The sequence below is a fragment of the Abramis brama genome (assembly GCF_963993115.1).
Source record: "Abramis brama genome assembly, chromosome: 22".
Classification (NCBI taxonomy): Eukaryota; Metazoa; Chordata; class Actinopteri; order Cypriniformes; family Leuciscidae; genus Abramis; species Abramis brama.
In genome coordinates, this window is record NC_139984.1 from 15,105,508 (window position 1) to 15,129,459 (window position 23,952).

The 23,952-nt window shown below is 35.8% G+C and overlaps 2 protein-coding genes across 2 annotated transcripts; both read right to left on the minus strand.

Moving 5' to 3' along the window:
• Positions 1–943: 943 nt before the first annotated feature.
• sdcbp2 (syndecan binding protein (syntenin) 2) lies at positions 944–18,543 on the minus strand. Its single transcript, XM_084099470.1, has 9 exons — positions 18,324–18,543; positions 10,187–10,238; positions 9,785–9,881; positions 7,449–7,549; positions 3,983–4,141; positions 3,604–3,779; positions 2,736–2,907; positions 2,493–2,584; positions 944–1,641 (listed from the first exon to the last, which is right to left on the minus strand). Exons 2-9 carry the CDS (start codon positions 10,235–10,237, stop codon positions 1,587–1,589), a joined length of 903 nt encoding a protein of 300 aa, XP_083955596.1. The 5' UTR covers position 10,238; positions 18,324–18,543; the 3' UTR covers positions 944–1,586.
• A 2,714-nt stretch (positions 18,544–21,257) lies between these two features.
• fkbp1ab (FKBP prolyl isomerase 1Ab) lies at positions 21,258–23,435 on the minus strand. The gene is made up of 4 exons (XM_084099471.1): positions 23,315–23,435; positions 23,174–23,221; positions 21,821–21,933; positions 21,258–21,657 (listed from the first exon to the last, which is right to left on the minus strand). The coding sequence occupies exons 1-4, from the start codon at positions 23,349–23,351 to the stop codon at positions 21,529–21,531; spliced, it is 327 nt and encodes a 108-aa protein (XP_083955597.1). The 5' UTR covers positions 23,352–23,435; the 3' UTR covers positions 21,258–21,528.
• Positions 23,436–23,952: the final 517 nt, after the last annotated feature.

Below are 23,952 nucleotides of genomic sequence, written 5' to 3' on the forward strand. Positions count from 1 at the left end.
CAGCACTCTTCTTTTAATTGGCAGAAAACGGAGCTGTGTAAGTGTGTGCTGGAGATTTGTGTTGCAGCATCAGTTCATTTTTCTTTCTGCATTTGGATGGTAACTGATAATCACAGATTGTTTGCTTTAAAGCTTCAGATCCACCATTAAGAAGTCTACAGATATTAATACATGTTAGTTTACTAATAAAGTATTTGTTAATTATCTTCCGAGGTTAACAGGCTTTCCATAGAGGCCTGCATTGTAAGTGTCTGTTTCTTTTTATCACCTTCAAATATGGTTAGAAGACTTAGGACCACATATATTCTGCAAATTATAAGGTTAAATGAAAAGATTGAAAGTGGTTTAGCCGCCAACAAGTCAAAAGTCGTAAGCCATGTTTTTTTCCTTCAAAGTGAATATTGAAATGTAAAATTGGTGGCAAACTGACACTCACATCAGTAGTTTAGTGTCTGTTAAGCAGGATTATACGACTGTGCCTAGAATATTAGATCTCAGAGAGGTACATTTGTTATAGAGATTTTTTCATACATAGTAATTCCAATGATGTTTACATTTTTCATCTGGCACTTCAGTTTTGGCTCTGTATTGTCTAACAGTATCAGCACCCTAAGTGGAACCAGTCTTGTAAGTCTGGCAATGTTTCATATTGTCTATTGATATTTTTGTGTAGAATAATATTCTAATGGTAATATTCGTGTGAACAGACATCACTGCAGCACATTGCTCTTGACCAACGTCGCTCTGTAAAAGGATCTATATTAAACAGCATGCTGAACAAAGACTTCTTGCTACTTTTGACGTTTTTACATCCGTTGTTTCAAGTTCCTAATCATCTGAAAAAGAGCAAATGTGTAGACCATCTTAAAACATGTTGATTTTTTTTTTATATATATATATATATATATATATATATATATTTGAGCAATATATTCCAATGGTATCACCAGGATGATTATTTATTTTTGTAATAATTTCAGTCTTCAGGTTACATTCGTATATAAATTTTTAGAGACACTAAAACATTTACAGGATAATGACAGAATATCATCAAAGATTAAACACCTAAAAAACATGTTCAAAATCAATAAGAAATGAGTTGTGAAATTACAAATTCTGGCCAATGATTCATTCTGGCAGAGTACAGCTGTCTTGGCATATAGATGTTCAAAAAAAAAAAAAAAGTGTTTGTGCATAGTGGGAGAAATGGAAAAGATAGGAGTGTTGAAGCTAATGCTTTTCAAAAAGGAAGCTCAGATTCAGTTTTTAACCCCTTGCCTCCCAGCCAAATTAAAATAATCGGATAATAATAATATTCAGTTATGACAATGGATTATTATATAACATGTAATATGACAACAATTAAAGAATGGCTACAATGACATGAAGGACAGAATCAAGAACTAGAAGGCAAAACAATAACAGCCAACATGTAAAATAAAAAAGGCCATTTGTACATGTTATAAATGAAAGTGATTGAGGAGGTTTATCCCATCAGTGATAGACGACCCATGTGGTGGAAGGCTCTAATGGGAAGGCTAGAGATTGTAGGCATTGTGGAAGGGGGTGTGCGTGTTGTCCTGTGTTCAGACCTCAGGCACAGAGTGATCCATTGAGGACTTCAGCAGGCCGCTTGACATCCTGCAATACACAGATTAGAGCTGTCATCAGAACATTTTGCCTGACAATTATTTTTGATACAAATTCTTGTCTCAAAGTCTGTTTTTGTTCATGTCACACTGTAAGCTTATTAATACACATTAAGAAGTCATTTATTTACAAGTATGATCACAGGGAACATTCAAATCTGCGTTGGCGCTACTGCTGACCCAGAGAGAGCAGTTGCCATGTATAGATATGAAACAGCTTTACAAACTGTCATTTCAACCAGAAGGTATCATTATTTCTGTTACAAACTCAAATTATCACAAAAGCACTGGGATAAGTTTATAGTTCGGGTATAAACACTGATGACTAGTAGAAAATCACCATTAAGTAACTTGATGCTTCAAATAACTATTGTATCAGTTATGCTGTTGCACCAGTAGATGGCAACAAGTGACTGTTAAAAAAATGCATTTGCAATTGAATCATTCATTCAAGAGATTTGTTAAAAACGCTGATTCATGGGGTAATGAAAGTCTTTACGAGTGAGTCATTGAATCAATCATTTAAACCGATTTGTTTTAAATAATTCATATTAACTAAAAAAATTTTTTTTAAATAGACTGCAGCAATTAACATTTTGTCAAAACCTCGAGTAAAATGTTATATTGTTCAGTTGTCTATTCAGAATAATGGGAAAAACGTGATCCATATTAAAAAAAAAAAAAAAAACATGATTCTCAATTTATCCTGAATCGTGCAGCTGTACTGGGTAGATTTGATGGTGGGTTAAGGTTTACGGGAAGGCTCAACAGTGAAATTATAAATTTTGCAACTGCTCTACTACAATTATTAGATATTTTAGGATAAAAAAAGCTGGGTCTCACTTCTTAATCATGTGGTCGTAGATGAACTTAGGCATGATGGTGATGGTCATGGCAGTAGGAGATGTGGTCAGGATGTCCTTGATCTGAGTGTCCTGGAGACAGAAAACAAAATACTTTACTCCACAAATCTCAAATTGATCAACTAATTTGATTTCTTACAGTAAGTGATTTTATTATAAAAACAGTTGGTACTGGGACATGACAGAGAGACCACATTTAAAGGCATATCCTGAAAAAACTCACCTTGAGTCCAATGACGTTCTGGCCGTTGATCTCGCAGATGTAGTGATCTGTGAGCAGGCCATTGCGGGCAGCAGAACCATCCTTCACTAGAGACGTGATGCGCCCGGATTTGAAGATGAAGCCCACGTGGCCGGAGCTGTCCTTATGCATGGTGACTGTGCGCTGGAATGGTCTGGAACATAAAATATATAAATATAATAAAAAGTTGATCTCTATTTGCATAATTTGTGGCATGATGTTGAAAATTATTTTGATTCAACCCCTTTTTATGCGATTATGATATTGCATATAACTTTAATGCAAACAGTAAAGTCATTAAGTGATTGATGTCTCATGTCGACATGCAGTTTGTCCTGTGGCTATACTTCAAAAACGGTGTATTTAAATGTTTACTGCTTGTAGGTGCCTTACTGTAACTGAATTTAGTTTAATGTTTTTTGCTAAATTACTTTGTGGTAATCGCCACTATGTCACAGAGCTCAACTTGGACCAATTAGGAACTTTCCTTCTTTTCATATTGAATTAAAAAAAATACTTCAACCACCAGGAGGCAGCAAAGAACTACAAATATAGTAATACACCTGTCATGCTGATTCTGTCGAATTTCTATGAATATTTTGTTACTGTGATATATATATATATATATATATATATATATATATATATATATATATATATATATATATACACACACACACACACACACACACACACATTTTAAATTACAATACAATTTTACAATGTTACACTTTTTTTGTATTTTTGATCAGCCTGTGTGAACATTAAAGTCTACTTTAAAAAAAAAAATCTTACTGACCCAAACATGTATTGTATAGATACATATACTGTATAGATGAAAATAACTGACCTGTCACGGACGATGAGCTCGATGCGTTGTTCAGCTGCTGCCTTCAGAGCTTTGTGGGCTTTATCTGAGTTCCAGCCAGCAACATTCTGCCCGTTGATCTGCAGAACCTGATCTCCAAAACGCAGACCACCCAAAGCCGCTGGAGAGTTCGCCTGCACTAGCTGGACAAACACTCCCTAAAGACAATGACATGGAAATGACATGCATGAATATAATGACATCTGGCTGCTGCTGCTGCTAACAATGACACATATGCTGACAATGTGGGTGTAATGCCTTATTACCAGTTAACCTACATACCAATTACTCACTCAAAACAATAAATCACAACACCAGTCATGACTCTGAGAAAGTGTTTAATGCAAAGAGCTTTACTCACATTATCGATATCTTTGAGTCGGAGGCCGACCTTTCCTTCCTGGTCTTTGCAGATGATGATCTCCCGAAGACCTGGGCGAATCTCTGCCCTCCGAATACCCACATCTGCACCAGTCACGGGCCGCACCATGCCACCCAGACAACTCGGCACTGCCACTTGCTGCCAGGAGAGAGAAAACTATTTTAATGAATTCTCAAATGTGTGAGTGTATTGGTCACATACAACACTAACATTTATTTCTGTATAATCTGCTTGTTAAGTCTGACATCACAAGTATCACCTTTTCCGGGTTCAAACCCTTGTCAGATACCAAAAGCAAACAACAAATGGTACAAATATACTACAGGAAAAAAAATTATAATAATCACAATCCTAACTTTATCTCCATACCGAAATCCCACATGGCCAGACAGGGATTTATCTTTTTAAATAATCATTTAATTGGTGTCCGGGAATCCGTGAGCCCAGAGAATGTAGTATATGCAACGTGACACGCAAGTTTATAAAAGCTTACCTTTAATGTGTAATATGAATAAATAATGTTCATAAACTGCTGTATTCTCACTTGAAACAACTAGAGGCTTGGACCTGGAAACAGTATTCCATACACACGACTTAAGTGGATAGCAACTGCTGTGCATGCAAATGGTCTAATGTAGTACTAATGCAGATTCTGCCTTATTAAAGCTGGATTTGAGTTACTATTAGAGCTAGCAGAGTGTCTGTCACATGATCCTACAGAAATCATTCTAATATGCTGATTTGGTGCTCAAGAAACATTTCTTATTATTATCAATGCTGAAAACAGTTGTAATGCTTAGTATTTTAGTGTAAACTGTGATGGACTGTTTTCAGGAATCTTTACAGAAATAAAAATCTTTTGTAACATTATAAATGTTTTTACTGACACTTTTGATCAGTTTAACCAATTTCTTTAAAAAAAAATAATTATAATCTTACTGACCCCAAACTTAATGGTAGAGTTTATGAATTTTTATTTTTGCCATTTATGATAGGACAGTATAAGCAGTGACAGGAAGTAATATGAGAGAAGAGAGGGGAATGGATCAGGAAAGAACTACAAGCCGGTGTGGTGAAGTGATGAGTCCCAGCTTAGGACCCCAGTAGTATGCCTGATCTAAAGCTGTTCTCGCGATTCTTAATGTAATCAAATCAAACTTTAATTCATGTAATAATCTTTTGTTTTTATCCTGATTATTTATATAGTTAAAGTGAAAGAAATTGCATTTTTAGGTATGTTTTGCGACATTGTTAATTGTTATTATGCAACAAGGCATAATATAAATTTTTTTAAATTATAAGCATGTCATGTCATAATTAATTCTTAAACAGAATTATGCCTGTATCATATTTGTTATCGAAGTTTTTTATCGAAACATATCATAGATGGTGAAAAAAACTTTCTCTCTAATCATTTCGGATAGCTATATGCTATGCTACTATCTAAGCTAACTTAGAACACTAAGAACGAGAAATGTTTAATTTCACAATCTATAGCTTCGGTTTTATACTAGTATATGAAACATGCAAGTTATACAGTGCTATGCATAAGTTTAGACACCCATGCTAAAGTTGACTAAAAAGAGGAATAAAAAAATCATCTTTTGGAAATTGAACTTAATGCCTTAATTAAAAAAATTAGGAAAAATCCAACCTTTAAGGACACCAATTTTCTTTGTGAATGAATAATGTATTGTAAATAAATAAATGTTCTTCCTTAAAATACAGGGTGCATAAGTTTGGACACCCCTATGTTAAATTCCCATAGAGGCAGGCAGATTTTTATTTTTAAAGGCTAGTTACTTCATGGATCCAGGATACTATGCATCCTGATAAAGTTCCCTTGGTCTTTGGAATTAAAATAGCCCCACATCATCATATAGCCTTCACCATACCTAGAGATTGGCATGGAGTACTTTCCATAAGCTATTAGGCTAACTGAAATAAAACCATGCCAATCTCTAGGTATGGTGAAGGCTATGTGATGATGTGGGGCTATTTTAATTCCAAAGGCCAAGGGAACTTTTTTTTAATTAAGGCATTAAGTTCAATTTCCAAAAGATGATTTTTTATTCCTCTTTTTAGTCAACTTTAGCATGGGTGTCTAAACTTATGCATAGCACTGTAAGACATTAATGGTCATTATAACGTAGTTCAAACGACTTATATAATAAAGTGATATCTGATTTGTAACCAGGCACTAAAGCCTGTCAGATTTAAACCAGTCAGATTGCTTGGGTCCTAAACTGAGACTCATCACTTCGCTGGGACTCTTCACCACACCGGGACTTGAACTCGGAATCGCTGCCCACAAGACTGTGGCTCCAACTAATACTTTTGTGTGTGTGTGTGTGTGTGTGTGTGTGTGTGTGTGTGTGTGTGTGTGTGTGTGTGTGTGTGTGTGTGTGTGTGTGTGTGTGTGTATAAAGTTGCATAAATAAGAATTAGTTACAATGTATTATAAAAGAACAAGAATTAACAATGAACATTATATTCATTAAATATATTAACCTAAACCTAGATCAATACGAACTGTAGTTTATTGTTATTGATATCAATGCATTAACTAATGTGAACAAATTAGTTACCAATTAAATTATTGTAATTAAATCTGGTAATTCTTCAGCTTCTTTTAAAGGAATGAAAACAAGATATTCATATTAGAATGTTCTAGTTTGTGAGTCTGTTTTTCACCCACAGTAATGTTTTTTAAAGCAGCTTTAACAATATTAACAATAATGCTGAATGTATGATATCCAGCAGTATTAGTGAAGAGAAATGCATTTCTGGTTTGGTGTTGATAAATGGGTACTTGAGCCTTATTGATGGGGCTGTGATGGTACAAAAAAGATTGGGAGATGCTGGTCTAATGTTTAGTACTTGAACAGAACAGTGAGTATAATTTTAAGATGCCTTTAGAGAGCAGCCTACATTAGCAACACTCCAACACAGGCCTTATGGTGCATGAGTCATTCCTGAGCTCTGCTTCCAGGAATGATGCTGAAAAGAATTATGGGTTATGCTAAGACACCCTGTGGCCAGTTTGCGCTATTCACAAAAAAAGTAAGGAAAAAAGCACAAAAGCACAAAAGCTAACACGCATACATAACTGCCGCCTTTTTGAAAGCTTACACAATTACCTTGGCTGCTTTAACAGAGAAAATTATTGTACAAGGCAACAGTGGCAGGGATGAAATTACAGCAAACTAAACCAGGAAAGAGTGGTTTAGCTTGCACTGCTAGGAAAGCATTTGAGACTCTGAAATGTCATTGTTTGCATACAACAAATATTTCTTGACGAGTGGCAATCCTCAGAACAGGGAAGAGAAACCCACACTGAACTCTAAAAGCAAATGTGTACTCAGAGACAATCAACTTTTGTTTTGTCATTTGTACTTAACACATTTATGCCATGTTAAAGCAACAGAAACATGCACATACTTACACTGTCAGCCACCGGGACCAGCGCAAGGTTTCTCTGGACCTCATCACTGTTCAGACTGAGGCCCATATAATCTCCCAGCTCCTCAAGATTTGGATACAGAGCTGGATGGAGAGAAAGAAAGCATTTCATATTGAAGTTTTGAATTCTCTATATGATACAGAGCTAATAGCTAACATAGTAGCGTAGTGATGATTAGCCATGAAGAAGCCTGTAGATTTTTTTTTCTGTAGTTTTACAAATTCAGAGATTGCAGCATAAAGCAAGTGAAAAAAGCAGAACACAAAATAACAGAGAATTGTGAAAAACAGAGATCAAGTGTCAGTCATCCTACAGTCGCTGGTTTCAGATTCTGGCCATGAATGTTTCCAACCAGTAATTATTTCCTGAGTTGAATCATGGCTACAATGCTTGTTTCTCTTTCTCCTACTTTCCCCAGCGCTCAGATAGGAAAATGTCTGCCTGTGAGGTTTACACAAACACACACTAGCACACCAGTCAGTCTCTAGATTTCTACACTGTGTGATCAGGTCCAGACATACACAAAAAAATCTACACTTTAAAAATAAACATGTTTACAACACTGTTGTACTTTGATGTTGTGAACACATCTGACATTTTTGCTGACATTTAGCAATTAGAATGGGAGCACAATAATTCTTATTCTAAAATATTTAGCTAACATATTTGCATTCAAATCTCTTCCCCCAATTAAAACAGCACCATGAGCTGCAGTGCGTGTTGCATTGCATTGACAGACTTTTTTGTTGTTTGTCAGTAAACCACAGTTGTTTTCAGTTTTTTTTTTTTTTTTTAGTTTTTTCCCCAGCTGTACAGAAAACATACCGAACCAAGGTATGTACAGAACCGAAATTTTTGTGTACTGTTACACTCTTAATAGATAGTGTTACTTTTTCAGGATTCTATCAATATACATATATCACATTATATATGCATAACTTGGATATATTTTTACATATAAAATAAAAATCTACAACTACAGAACAGGAGGTCGTCAAGCACATTCAAAAAAAAAAATATGGCCACCTTAAAAACTCTTTTTTAACATTCTTGTTGTGTAATATCCTGGCAGTGTCCAGAGAGGCCTCAAACAGGGACGCAATAGCCACCAGGGCTAACAACATGCAGGGTGGGGCCAGTAGCCTCGGACCTCAAGCACCGAGGCAAAAATCAAGTTGTGTTTCCACTGTCGGACCAGTAGCCCCACAGCGCTACTCTAAAACCTCCATAGAACAACATCACACAACCCACCAGCTGACTGAAAACTAGCTAGATCGCAATATGAGCATGACAGAAGCGAATGTTTGGTCTTTACTTAAAGACTTAAGATTCCAGCATTGATATTTAACAATGTTTTACAATAAAAAATGTTACAGTGACAGATATTTTAAGTTATGTAATTATTTCTTTATGTCAGGAGTGCACATCAATCATGCTGAATCAATCTGGTATTTACCATTTCACATAAAAAGAGAACATACCATGAAACATGAAACCAAATAAATACACGATTATAATCACATATGATTTGTCTACGTTCTTCAAGCAGTCTCTGGTATTTTCCATAAACATATTTATGTATTTATTATTGCAATGGTTAGCAAAGAAGCCTTTAGCATCGCATATAAATACTGTATATTTCTGCCTCATATGGTGATCAGAATCGCCACCGGATAGCATGGAAGTTATTTCAAACACTCGCTGGTGTCTGAAAGTGCGTATAAAAATTGTTTGAAATGTATTATGTGTTGAAGTTAGGTAGCCTGATATAATAACATGGGAAATGAGCCGTGGTGTTGACCCTTTCTGCCTTTGTTCATGACCACTCCTCAAGCCCCAGTTGGCCCACTTTGGAGCAAGGTATTCGGCGGGCAAAAAAAACCCTGGCCGTTAGCACCGATGAAGCCCCGAAAAGGCCTGATCAAGCCCCGGAAGTGACTGGCATGCACTAGCATGCTCGCTTTTGGCCCGACAGTGGAAACACGGCTAATGAGAACATATAGGTGGAAGGCAGTGCTGCCTGGATAAGAGGGGTTCAACTTGAGCACTTGTTTTACACTGAGATTAAAAAAAAAAAAAAAAAAAGGAAATAGGAAAGGCTGATGCACTGTTGTTGAATTGCTCCCAGATCCCCTAAGGCATGTCTTCATTTCCTGCTTGACAATCTCACAAAACATTAGCATGCCTTTCATCTCTATAAAAACAGCTCTCACTCAGCACTCCAGAAATGAAAGAGAGAATGGCATGATAAGGGAGAGGGAAGCAAGATAGACGACGTAAGAAGCATAAGAAGACAGACAGGCAGAGCCCGGACTCACTGGAGCTTGGCATCCCCTGAATGGCAGGCTGTGGCTGGTAGACCCCCTGAGTGATGGCTGGGGTACTGGAAGTGGCATCAGCAAACTGGGATTGGGCCTAGAGGAGCAGACCACATGTGAACATTGAATTATACTTCAATCCTAGATCTTTTAAAGTGCCTTAATCATGAGGACGGCTACCAACCCTTTAAAAAGCATTTGTTTTTAAATTATAAAGCTGAAATAAAATAAAATAGATTATATATATTGGCTTGGCAAACTAACTGAAATAAGTTCAAGTACTGAAATAGAGAAATAAAAATATTTTGAAAAACATTTAATAGAAATTAAATTAAAAGGTCATTCAAAATATGAATAGATAATATAATAGTATTTAAATAATACTAAAATAACACTGCTTACCCTAATGACCTTGTCCACTTTAAGGTCCTCTAGGGATGGGTACAATGACATCCTAGAAAAAAACACAATTGTACCAGCATGAAAATGGGGGAAATATGACAGCGTGCATAATGCTTTCAGTGAGCTCATATAGAGCCATATTGCCTGAGTTCATTTTTCAGCTGACTAGACACCACATGACTCCAGCGGGAATTGAAACCTATACTAATTAGATGGGATAGATCAGGGAGTGTATTAGGAGCATACAGACAACGACTGCTGCTTTAATCAGGAACAAAAACACAGTGAATTCATCAGGATTCTCCATCCTGACTGACACCTTCACATTCTCAAAAAAAAAAAAAAAAATCAAACACCCCCCACGGATGTGTCACAGCTCTCCAGGCATTAGCTCAGTGGTGGTGTTGCTTTCACGTTGTGAAATGATCCACCTCTGAGTCCATCTGTGTCTTCTGCACAGTCATCCTCATTGACATAAAAAAAACATGTCGATAAACCACCAGAAATTATAATAACTCCTACAATAGCTGTACTTTCAGACATAGGAGCAAATTTCACTTCACAAGAGGAAGAGGCACAAATAAAAACCTTCAACACTCAGTGCATATGCACAAATAAAACGATTTGATTTGACTAAAAGACAGTCTTGCTCCAATAACTCAAACAGAAGAGCATGATGCTAGCAACATCAATAATCATGAGTTATTTAATTGGATGAATGCTTACATATTACAATATAATAAAAATGCCATGTATAACAGATAAAATAGCAATAAAATTACACATTTAAATAACTTCAAAGTCAGACTATTACATCAAACCTAGTTTTTGACATTTTTGTCTCAGGTTTATTAAAACTATAATTAATTATTAATATTATAATAATTTAAATTTGTACTATTATAATACTTTTTAACTTTATAATACTAATTTTTATTTTATGTTTTATTTTTATATATGTATAATTTTTGTAATATGTTACATTTTTATTATATTTGATATATTTGATGATGATGGAAAAATAATATTATGTAAATTATATAATAGATTTCAGTCAAAAATTAAATTGGATAAATAGTTATTCACCCATTTTAGCATTGCTGAAGTCTACTAAAGATTCTAAAACTGTTAGTGAACATTCTGAGGTGACATGCAGCTTTGACACTTCCAGAGTAGACAGACTCAAGCCATTACAGAAATGTGGGACAGTAGCAACAATTGCAACAATTGCAACTACAAACATCCAATAACACATCACTACCATACACGCATAACACAAACATACATTTCAGAACTATTCATTATAAACTGAACTTTACAATGTGACTTTTGGCGCTTTTCCACTGCATGGTACGGTACGGCTCGGTTCGGTACGGCACGCTTTGGCGCTTTTCCACTGCATGGTACGGTACGGCTCGGTTCGGTACGGCTCACTTATGGCGCATTTCCACTGCATGGTACGGTACGGTACGGCTCGCTTCGGCTCGCTTTAAATGGTACCACCTCTGTTGAGGTTCCAAGCGTACCGTACCGATACTAAAATGTGACGTGAAAACACTGAAGATCACTGATTGGTCAGACAGAATCGTCACTACCAGTGTCATTGTATTTGCGACATGAGACCATGCACGAGACAAACCCGCTAGATTTAAATAGCCAGTAGACAACAGCCAACGCTGTAGTTTCTTGCAGTTAAAAAGTTTCTTGCAAACTGTTTCTTGCAGTCAGGGGCGGCGCCGGATAATTTTTAACGCATGTGCTGAGGGCACACACACACATATGTGTGTATGTGTGTGTGTGTGTGTGTGTGTGTGTGTGTGTGTATATATATATTAGGGGTGCGCCGAAAATTTTCGGCCGAAATGGCATTATCGGTTTCGGGCCGAAATAAAAAAAAACAGCCGAAAACGTTTAACCGAAAATGAATGTCACCCGCCCCTCCCATCAGTGCGCAAGCACTTAGGTTTCACTCAGGGTCGAGCTGTTATCACGCGTCTGCCTATCAAAGATTAAGCATGTCAAAGGGCTGTCACTTATTGCACAATCGATCGGACCAACCAACACAAGTTTCGAAAACGAAAATAGGGAATCGATTTTAACGTCCTTCTCTCGGAGCGCGTCCAGCTCGTCACTATACGCTCGCAGCGAACGCGCGTCACACAGCAACTGCAGGTTCTGACACACACACACACACACACACACACACACATAGCCTATTTCTGCATAATATAGTGCATAATATGTAGCCTTCAGTAATGTTTTTCATTGATGTTATGGCAGTCCACATTGCTGACTTGTGCGCGTCTCAAGCGCCCTCTTTACGTTCGTCCTAATGCCTGTTTAGTTGTCCGTGGATTTGCCTATATTTGGCGTTGAAAACGGATCAACGCAAAATATAGGCAATTTACGAACGATTCAATGAACACTTAGCCTATGTCTCAAAAATCGAACAGGATTTTTTTTCACAAAAGTGACTATAGAAAAGCCCTATACGAGAGGACACCAAAGTTGCAATATGTAACATTTGTTCTGCAAAAATCTCCAAAAATGTGGATTTTTTTTTGCACAACTTTTAAAAAACTATTTTATTTGATGGAACATAAAACTTGAAGATTAATATTATTTGGTATTATTATTTATATTTATTGTTAAAAATATTTTATGTTTTGTTATGTAACTGTTAATAAAAGTTTGATTATTATATTGTGATTTTCATTTCAGATCCATTAAATTCAAGCAATATATATATACATTTTTAAAAGAAGCCATTTTCGGCTTCAGTTTCGGTTTTCGGCCAAGTTCATCCTAAATTTTCGGTTTCGGCCCAGAATTTTCATTTCGGTGCATCACTAATATATATATATATATATATATATATATATATATATATATATATATATATATATATATATATATATATATATATATATATTATTAATAATGAGCAAAACTTGGCCACAAAATATTTAATATTCAATTATTTTAATGATCACAATTAAAGTTTTCATTTTATTAAATTGAACAAGCGCAAAATTCAGCAATCAAATATTCAAAAAGACTTAATAATAATGTTATTTCTCTCTATAGGCACGTTTACTACGAATATGGCGATCGTCAACTTCATCTTTGCCAGACACTGACAGAAAACACTATTTTATAAATAAAAATCAATGCAGGCATACCCGGATTTACAAATGCACATCTTGCTTGTTGCACGCACATTATGTCGAAATAACGAGATATTATGTTGAAATAACATTATTATTAAGTCTTTTTGAATATTTGATTGAATGCTGAATTTTGCGCTTGTTCAATTTAATAAAATTACGCCTATATATAGCCTATATATATACTATTAATAAATGAGCAAAACTTGGCCACAAAATATTTAATATTCAATTATTTTAATGATCACAATTAAAGTTTTAATTTTATTAAAACGCGTGCACTGATTTTTATTCGTAAAATAGTGTTTTCTGTCAGTGTCTGTGCATGGCAAAGATGAAGTTGACGATCGCCATATTCGTAGTAAACGCGCCTATAGAGAGAAATGCACATAATGGATTACATAAGAGAGTAGCCTATTTCTTTTTGTTTTGAATTATTTCGTTTAAAGACATTTCAAGCTTTGTGTATTTGAGGATGAGATGCGCTCCAGTTAACGTACAATGCAAGTGACCGCTCGGGCGCCTCAATGATTAAATTGTCTATTTTGCTCTTATTTATTCAATCCAGGTAATTGTTTGATGAAAAAAATATTAAAATTAAGATACAATTTATACAAAACGAAATTCACTTTAAAGAAAGGCTTTCTACAAAACAAAACTTAATGAAGTGGTCAAAATTATGTCCGACTCGCTCCATGTCTCTCTACTCGTGCTGTTCACTTTTCATAATCAACATAGGCAGATGGAAAAAAATAACATAACATTAACTAAATGCGCTTTTTTAATGGCAGTAGGCTAGTTTAAAACAGTACATTAGGCCTAGACTCTCTATTTGTAAAGATTGCTGCACATTCATTTAATTCTGAATTTTGCACACACAAGTTGAAAGGCATTTGTTCAAATCAAGTTCACGGATAATTGTGCGTGCATTTATTAATCATTATGATACTAAAATCATAACAAAGTAGGCTATGCTATGTACAAAAAATCAGATGAGCCCAGAATATGAACGCAACGTTTAATTACACGTTAAGAATTTTCCTTCCATATAGTAAACCATTATAAGAACGTTTAATTTAATTTAAAAACATCCACATGCCGAGAATCAAGAGCACCATCCCCTGTTGTGCGTTTGAAATGTGGCGCGTTTACGATGATGTCATGGCAGTAGAGGCGGCAACTATAACGATCAGTCCCACCCAGTTTGAAGCGGTACTAACTGCAATGGAAAAGCAACCGAGCTAAAGCGAACCGAACCGTGCCGTACCGAGTCGAGTCGTACCACGCAGTGGAAAAGCGAAGCGAGCCGAACCGTTCCGCGCCGAGTCGAACCGTACCGAGCCGAACCGTGCCGTACCATGCAGTGGAAAAGCGCCATTAGTATCAAATGGTGGACTTACAAAATTAAATTGCAAGATAGAATAAAAAGCAGTTTAATGAGGAATAAAGTTCATGATTAAAAAAATGATGGACCTGAACATCCCACCAGAAATCATCACTACAGAGCCAAAGCACTAACAGAATTAAACACTGCCTGACTGCGCTCTTCATCTTATAGTGGAAGATCAATGAGAAGTTAAGTGCTTTACTGGGAACAAATCCATTACTGGGAAGGTGAAGGGGGAGGAAAAAAAAAAGAGAAAGACGGGAATTGAAGATATGAGGGAGTGATTTACAAGTTACTAGAGGAAAGGCCAAGAAGCATGTGATTGATGGGCGCTGACATTAGTCATAATCATATGACAGTGATCACATGACGTATTGTGTATTTCAGTCAACAATACCACTGCCTGTAGATCATCAGGTTACTGTACGTCACAAGTCACGACAGCAGAAAGAAAAATGCAGGAAATGCTCAACAAGAGCCTACAGCAACACCCTACTGTGGATCATATGGTTATATAGGCATTGGACAAAGCTAAAATACTAATTTCTAGCAAGAAACATTAAGTAACACCAAAAAGAAGGTAGGCATGGTTACATGTTGGGAAATGGGAGAAACTGCCCATTGCCTCACTTCCCTAAAGAGACATGCACATACTAATGGAAATAGTTAGTCACTCATTATATGAACAAACTGAAATAGGAAACGGGAGCTATTTAGTTAGGAACAGTCCGACTGGAGCACTGCCAGTGACTGGAAATGAAACAAACAGCCTGGAGAACTATTCAAGTCTCTAACGCATGTTGGAACATATAGGTTTACAACCAGATTAAAGAGACTGGATTTGCTTATCCTGTAATGTCAGATTCAAGACTAAAGCTAAAGCACATGCTCCTACACGCTGACATTTTGTACAAATCTGAGAAATGTTCACAGACAGACATGACCACAAAAAAAAAAAAAAAAAAAAAAAAAAAAAAAAACTCACCCACACACTCATGAATAAACTCCCACACAAGTCCACACAGAACAGCTCATGCAAACCAACAATACGCCCTCTTCCCACCATACACAGACTGATATGTGAAAGCAAACGTGCACTGAAACATCTGCTCTGACGATTCAACAGCAACCAACATGTCAGAAACAGGCACTAAAATATATCAGGCAGGCTCCTACCACACAAACACAGTCTCTCATCGCATAAAAATGTCTCTGTGGTACTAAAGGGCCATTATTTCCTGTCAAGAGCACTCCACTAAAGTAGAGATGTCTCTAAAAAGTGGACTAATGGAGACAGTGAGCAGTCTTCTCGCAGACATGTGTGCCTCTATTGTTTGAAGCTCGATCTAGATCAGCTTCTCGCCAGAAATCAAGTGAATCAACTGTGGGCACAAAGTGTGTCATAAATCAAGCAGGCATAAAGGACAGCTGGGAATCTCATCATTAAGGCTTTAAGTCATCTGAGGTCAACACCTGTTATCAGTATTTTCATTCAGGTCACAAAGAAACGGAAGTAGCGGCGGATCTTTTCTTCCATATTACAGTGTACCCTAGCGAAAGGAATTATCAAAAAGAGAAGAAAGTGAATGGATGGAGTAGAATCTGAATGTGAGCTTGCAGTCGATTGTAAGAAACGGGTGAGTTTTATGTGGAGAAAATGAATGGGGGTCTCTGGGATATGTCACTGGAAGATCAATGATAGTTTAATTAAAAATACTTATAATAATTAAACGTGCACAGATGAATCATTCACAATAAAATAGGTTCGAAAATAGGCCTAGATGAATTATCATTTCATTCCGTCTTTAACAAAAACTCAAACATTTGTTAACAGTTAAAATAATATAAACATAAATATAAAACAACTGCGAAACAGAAACTATGATTCCAAAATTCAAATAAAATTCAAATGAGCACAAATTACTTTTAAGTTTCAGCTACAAAAAAAACAATACAAAAATAAAATGCAAATAAATATACAACTAAATTAAAAAAATATATTAATAACCATGTATCTTATTGTGGAAAGCGTCACTAATGCAAGATAATGCAGAAGCAATGATTTCACACTGCTTGAATCTGGATTAGATGAGATCTTAGATGACTAAACGTGGACTACTTTCCACGCAATTTATTACAGAAAAATCACCAGAGCAAACTTAAGTTAGGGGCAAAGCCAGTAGATAACTGTCCGGTTGAGTGGATGAGGGGCCATTGGTATGGGGGAGAATTGGGCAAAGCTCATTTTCAGGCAGACTGAATGAGTGCTGAGCATAATAAACGGATCTCCCATGGCAACAGTCTGCAACTCTATTGACTGAGACCAGCAAAGGATTCATGTTACAATATTCAATCCACAGCTTATGGGGAAATATAACGCCGCTGTCATTAACTAAATATGATCTATTTTATTATGACTACTACAGCCTAATAACCTAGTGACATAAACGACAATGATTAAATAATGCCAGTGAACTGATGTCATTATGAGGGAAAGTCCCTTCATCCAAAAAAAAAAAAAAAAGGAAAACTAGGTTATAAGCCTTTAAAGGTTTGTCTGTCAGCATCACTCTTTTGATTGTTTGTTTTCCCTATTCAGTCATCAATAATTCAGTTATTTCCATTATTGACTGAACATACAGGTATAATCGAAAGTAAAACTTGTTTCTCAAGAAATGACTAGGTTTCATATGTCAGCGGCACATGCTGAAGTTATTAACATTTAGCTAATAAGCAACATGCGTCACCTGGAAATTGTATTGAATGTTAACTACGTGGCAAACATCAAATCGACATCGTCATATGTTTCACTGACGAACAATGTATAGCCTAAGTTATAATCATATTAACTGGCTAAACGTGCATTTAAAGAGAGTTCAGTTATACATTTGCTTTTTCTTCCTCTCTCTCTCTCTTAACGTTATATAAAATCTAACAGTTTATCTGATAAAGACTTTATAAATATTTTCTCCTCTAAATTACCCAAAAACTGATTTAAAGAGAGTTCAGTTATACATTTGCTTTTTCTTCCTCTCTCTCTCTTAACGTTATATAAAATCTAACAGTTTATCTGATAAAGACTTAATAAATATTTTCTCTAAATTACCCAAAAACTGTAAACAAAGGCGATAAAAGCACCTGTCAACTGGTTTTTTTTATATAAACTAAGGTTTCATACTCCCTGTCACCATAAAGTAAGCACAATTAACTCAAAATATAAGCAGTCGAACTGATAGACTGTTTTTGTTGTTTAGCTCTCGAGCTAGTCTCCGTTAGCAACCCACACAATCATGCTAATTACACGAATAAAGTTCGATTTCTTTCTCCTTAAAATAATGGCAGGTAACGTTAATGTGTTACACAAAAAATATCCTTAAAAACAAAAACATATAAATATGACGAACACGGTAAAGTGAACACTAGCACGTCTTTGTTCTTCGTGTATGTTAGCGGCAGCCTGGTTAAGTTTAGCTTCGGTTAGCCAGTGAGTAACGTTACCACGTAAGTTACCTGACTGACTGAATAAATCACCGTAAAGATAATTTGAACAACAATATTCAGATTAGAGAGTGTCGCGTCTTACCTTTCGGCTTTCAAACGAGTGACTTCTGAAGAAATGGGGTAAATGTAATGAGAAGGAATGTAAACAAGCTGAGCACAGTAGATGGGACCCTTTTCCTCTTTAGGTTGGAGCAGAAGTGAACAACATTAGACGGGAGGTGATATGTGTGTGCGTACAGTTTAGGCTTTGTAGCTCAGTTTACTTCCTGTTGTAGACTTCATTTTGTTTCATGACGTTGTTCGCTTCTCACTGATCTTGAGAGGCTGGGCTACAACTTCTATTTATTCTTTTATTACTTATTAACTTTAGCTCAGCCACTCTGACTGCCAAAAACTAGCATGGTAACAGTTACTCCAGTTATTGTTAACACTGTAAAACGATTGTACTGATCAGAGATCTCGATATTCTTGATGGTAGTGGTGGAATACAAAAATGAACAGTTCTACCACATTTACTAGTTCATTAACTATATAGAATAGCCTATAATCATTCAGTCATTCATTTTGGCTGATTCTGTCTATCTTGGTTCATTATGTATAAAGTGCTAAACAATTCGAAGTGCTGTCAATTCATTGACCCGTTGAATCTCATTGTTGTAAAGCAATGCCGTCGTATATAGTACCTCTGTAAGAATGTTTAAGGTAAAAGTCTCCTGCTCTTCATCTTACATTTATTATGAGTGCCAGTCTTCTGAACACAAATAGGATTTGCATACATAGTCATAAAAACAGTGAATGTACTAATGTGAAATAACAGAAGCAAGCAACATTTTCCAAAACATGTAAAAGCACTTGGCACATTTTAATTATTTTATTGGGGGTTTTTGTCTATGACAATAAATAAATATACAGAGCATTACAGAAATATTAAAGCCATATATCTGACGCTTGACCTGCAATCACAGAAATAAACAGCATCGACTCAAGTATTTATGCATCTGCAGATTTCATTTGAATTAAAAATTATTTTCATGTCTATACAAAAAGTACTGTCACCATATCTGCATCCAATATCAATTGTCTAAAGGCATCACGGTCTACATTAACAACAATAGATGGCAGCAAATAATTTAGCATCAAAATGTAATGGCAAGTAGTGTCATGAAAATATGGTAGAGTAGGTCGCAATGTGCTTTTCAGACATTGTCCATCTTTGAGAACAAATATTGTTCCAGCTCAATGAGAACACAAAGTGCCCATCTTTTAAATGTGTTAGCAAGCTAATTGTTTGTTAGATGAAGAGTGAAACATGATCACAAAATCTTTAAGCACTAAATATGGCATGCATCCATTGCAACGCTGCAAAATGTGCCAGCTACCGGTACTCAACTACACAACCTCATCATACACAGAACAAAGTAAACACATTAAAAACATTTCCAGATAGCTGCATGTTAATAACATACAGCAAAGGGGGGAAAAAACAACTAGGCTATTAAAAAAAAAATTTGCGCACCAAACTGACAGAAATAGCAGTACTATCATATTTCGTCATTTTATATTAATCAGCCTGGGCTACTGTAAAGTGTGATTACAGGATATGACAGCACTTTATCAGTTGATCACTGTGAACACTTCTGATCACTTTATACAAAACCAGTGAAATTCTGGAAGGTGTGAAACACACAAGGAGGCACAAGGATTGTTCAAGAATTTGATTCTTTGTACTAATCAAAACCAGTGAGCCTGTTCAAAGCTAACAATTCAAAACTGACTGAAAATTAGGTAACATTTTATTTTGATAGTCCAATTTAGACATTCTACTATAAGTATCTTTGCATCTGCATGTCAAGTCATTAGACTATTAGCAGACTGTCTGTTTAAAGGGATAGTTCACCCAAAAATGAAAATTTTGTTCCAAATCTGTACGAGTTTCTTTCTTCTGTTGAACACAGTTGACGGCACCCATTGACTTACATAGTATTTTTTTTCCCCCATACTATGGAAGTCAATGGGTGCCGACAACTGTCTGGTTACCAACATTCTTTAAAATATCTTCTTTTGTTTCCAGCAGAAGAAAGAAATTCATACAGGTTTGAAACAACTTGAGGGTAAGTAATGACAAAATTTTCATTTTGGGGTGAACTCTCCCTTTAATATCTGCTAACACATTATTTTGATGCTCCCCAACAGACATTCGACTAATTATGAGTAACTTTGCAACCCTAACCCTAACAGTCTATTACAGTCTACTTATACTCTAATGAGAGTTAGTTGACATGTAGTTGCAAAGTTACATATAGTTAGTGCATGTCTAAAGTGGACTATCGAAATAAAGTGTTTAAATATTTTAAATAATTTAAATTACTTTCTGTATTTTTTAAATGTAAAAAAAATATTAATTGTAATTTATTAATTTATTCAATGTAAAAAGTAACAATGCAACAAATATTCCGATTTTTTTATCTCAAACATAACATCTTTAAGGCAAATTTATGGTTTTCTTGGGGGAGGGGGGGATTACGATTCAGGGATAAAGTTGCAGATTCTGGTTACAAATTTTTCTACAGTCACATTTGTACTTGGTCTCAAGCCAACAACAATCACAGTGTGAGAAAAAGTCACAAGAGAAACTAAAGTCTAAAGGCCAATTCACACTGCATCGGCAGACGGCGACCAACGCAAACAGATGTTGACGGGGTAACACTGTCCGACAAAACCCAACAGCATCTATTGCCGTTGGTCGCCGTCTGCCAATTTAACATTCAAGTTCAAGATTAAGGACATTGCAAGGTTTTTGGTGATTTGGTTATATATCAATTACACAGGAAGAATTCTGGACTGAAATTAAAAGAGTTTAAGAATTAGTTCTAATGTAATGTGACCAAAGCAAAAGATGAAATGTGGATTTAGATCAAATTAAGCACAGATCTTTATATAATATGCCTAAAACTGTAAGAGTGGGATGCTGAATAATATAAGATGGTTCTGAGAAGAATGGCTAAAACTGATTAAGTAATGTTAAGACTAAACTTGGTAACACTTTATTTTACAGTGTAATTGTTACATTACATATGTTATATGTAGTTAGTAATAACTATAAATGATGCATAATTACATGAAACTATCCCTAAACCAAACCCTAATCCTAACCCTATGTAGTTTTTTACTCAGTACTTAAATGTATAATTACAGTGTAACAATATAAAATGTAACCCTAAACTTTTGACACTTGAAACATTCATAAAGTAATGAAAAATTAACAAAAGGCAGTGAATAGCATTAAATCACTCCAAACTGAGAAGCTCCACATCGAAGATGAGGGTGGCATTTGGGGGAATAATCCCAGGATGGCCTTTATTACCATAGGCAAAATCAGGTGAACAGGTCAGCTTTGCGCGTTGGCCCACACTCATCTAAAAGTCACAAAAATATAGGCATGAATTATCTTTCCCCATTGAAATATCAATCCTAGACAGACTGGATTTGGTAGTTCTTTATTAAGATATTATTTAAACTTCTTTAAATCAAAAAGTGTTACCTATGATTTTTCTGAGTGAGTAAAACACCACCACACACCTGCACAATACCTTCCTCCCAGCCACGGATCACTTCCTGTTTACCAATCTTGAACTTAAATGGCTTTTCACGGTCACGGGAAGAGTCAAACTTTCGTCCATCTGTCAGAGAGCCTGAAGATTTGAGAGGAAAAGGACGAGGCCATGAAAAACAGGAAATGAGGTTAGAGCATCAGATAAATGGGCGACTTTATTATTGTTCTGTTCTGTCAGGGGGATTTTCCGTCCCTCTAACCCATATCTAATAGCAGTAAATTATCAGGATATGAAACAATAACATGGAGTGGAGTGACATATCCACAGACATAAGACTGCTGTATATATGTACTGTACACAGCAACTGTTATAATGCTCTTTAACAACAATGGTTCTTGGCCGAATGACCTGTTGCTATGTCTAATAAGCATAAATCAAGCTCACAGACAAAATATCTGTGACCGGTTTTCTATTCTTCTTCCCATGTAATAAATAAATAATGAGATGGAAGCCCTGAACCACAAGATGGACATTTGTTTTAAGTGCTTTAATGCCTTCATGCTTTAATGCTTTCCTCATTATTATTATTATTATTTTTAGTTCTATATACTTTTTTTATTATTTTTGACATTTTCCCTCCATTTTTATTTAACCTTTAATTACTCGTGTAAATTAACAAAAATAAAAAACTGAGAAATCATAGATTATTTTTATTTTTTTACTTAGTAAAAATAAGTAAATACTCTACGTAAAAATATTTATTTAAAAACAAAAAACGTTTATGGAGAAAATGCACCACAAATAATTAAAAATTCCAGGAAAATTATGTAAGAAAAATCAAGTAAGGGTCATGAGAATGTAAAGTTAAAATTTGTGGGCTGTTTTTGGCATAATGTTGAATATTATATCAAGGCTGCATATAGCCTAATCATCAAATAATATACTTGACAGACAGCGATTTCTTAGTTAGTATGAACAATTTAAAGACAATCACAACATCCCCAGGGGTCGACTCACTCCAGACAGTGCTAATCTGTCTATCCGACGCGATCAAACAAAGACTAAATCTGTTCAGTCTCAGCTGTCAAATGAGGATCATGTGGACAAACGCTAGTGTGTGCAAACAATACACAACTAATGATGCATATTGGCTTGATTTTCTTCCTCGTTTGTTGCAAAATTTTTACTATATCTTTAAGGCATTTCGACTTTTCATATGTTTATATTTCTTAATGCATTAACCTTTTTTAAAATAAAGCCATTGATAATTTAACCATACAGCTACAAATATCAATATAAACACACAACGTGCAAACAGGGCAAGATTACTACATCCATACTGTACACCGACCAAAAGAAAATCTGAAATTCAACTCACCAACATAATGCACCACACATGTCTGTCCTTTTTTGGGAAAAGTCCTCCCTGTGATTGCAGCGCGAGGAGAAACAGGGAGCAAGAGACAGATGAATTATACAAAGCGTGACGAATAGTATGCTACTTTATATGATAATTTACCATCGCCGGGGGTTATGGTCTCGATCTCCACTCCCATTTTGTCCTGCTCGTGTGTATGTTTCTGAAGAGCCCTCCCGCACACTGTTTCGCTCACAGCTGTTTGCGGGCAGAGAGAGAGAGAGAGAGAGAGAGAGAGAGAGAGAGAGAGAGAGAGAGAGAGGGAGGGAGGGGGGGGGATGCTGTCGGGTCACGTGACTGCTACGAGAAGACGCGTTGTGCTGTGCGTCTGCTGGAAACTCAAAAGAGGGGAGAGGGTCCAATGGCATCGCACTACAACATGATGACTGATGTGATCCGTCCCCTTTGCTACGAGTGAAAAATATAACTATTGTATTGGAGGACAAATAGTCATATTCAAAAGCAAATAATGATGTTTTAAAGCCTATTATTTATATTATTCTTATTATCAACTTATTATCAACAAAAATTTGTAGGATGGATGGATGGATGGATTCAAGACACACAGGCTAGATAGTTCAATTTAGATAGATAGATAGATAGATAGATAGATAGATAGATAGATAGATAGATAGATAGATAGATAGATAGATAGATAGATAGATAGATAGATAGATAGATAGATAGATAGATAGATAGATAGATAGATAGATAGATATTTTCACCTCTTCCAGCTCATT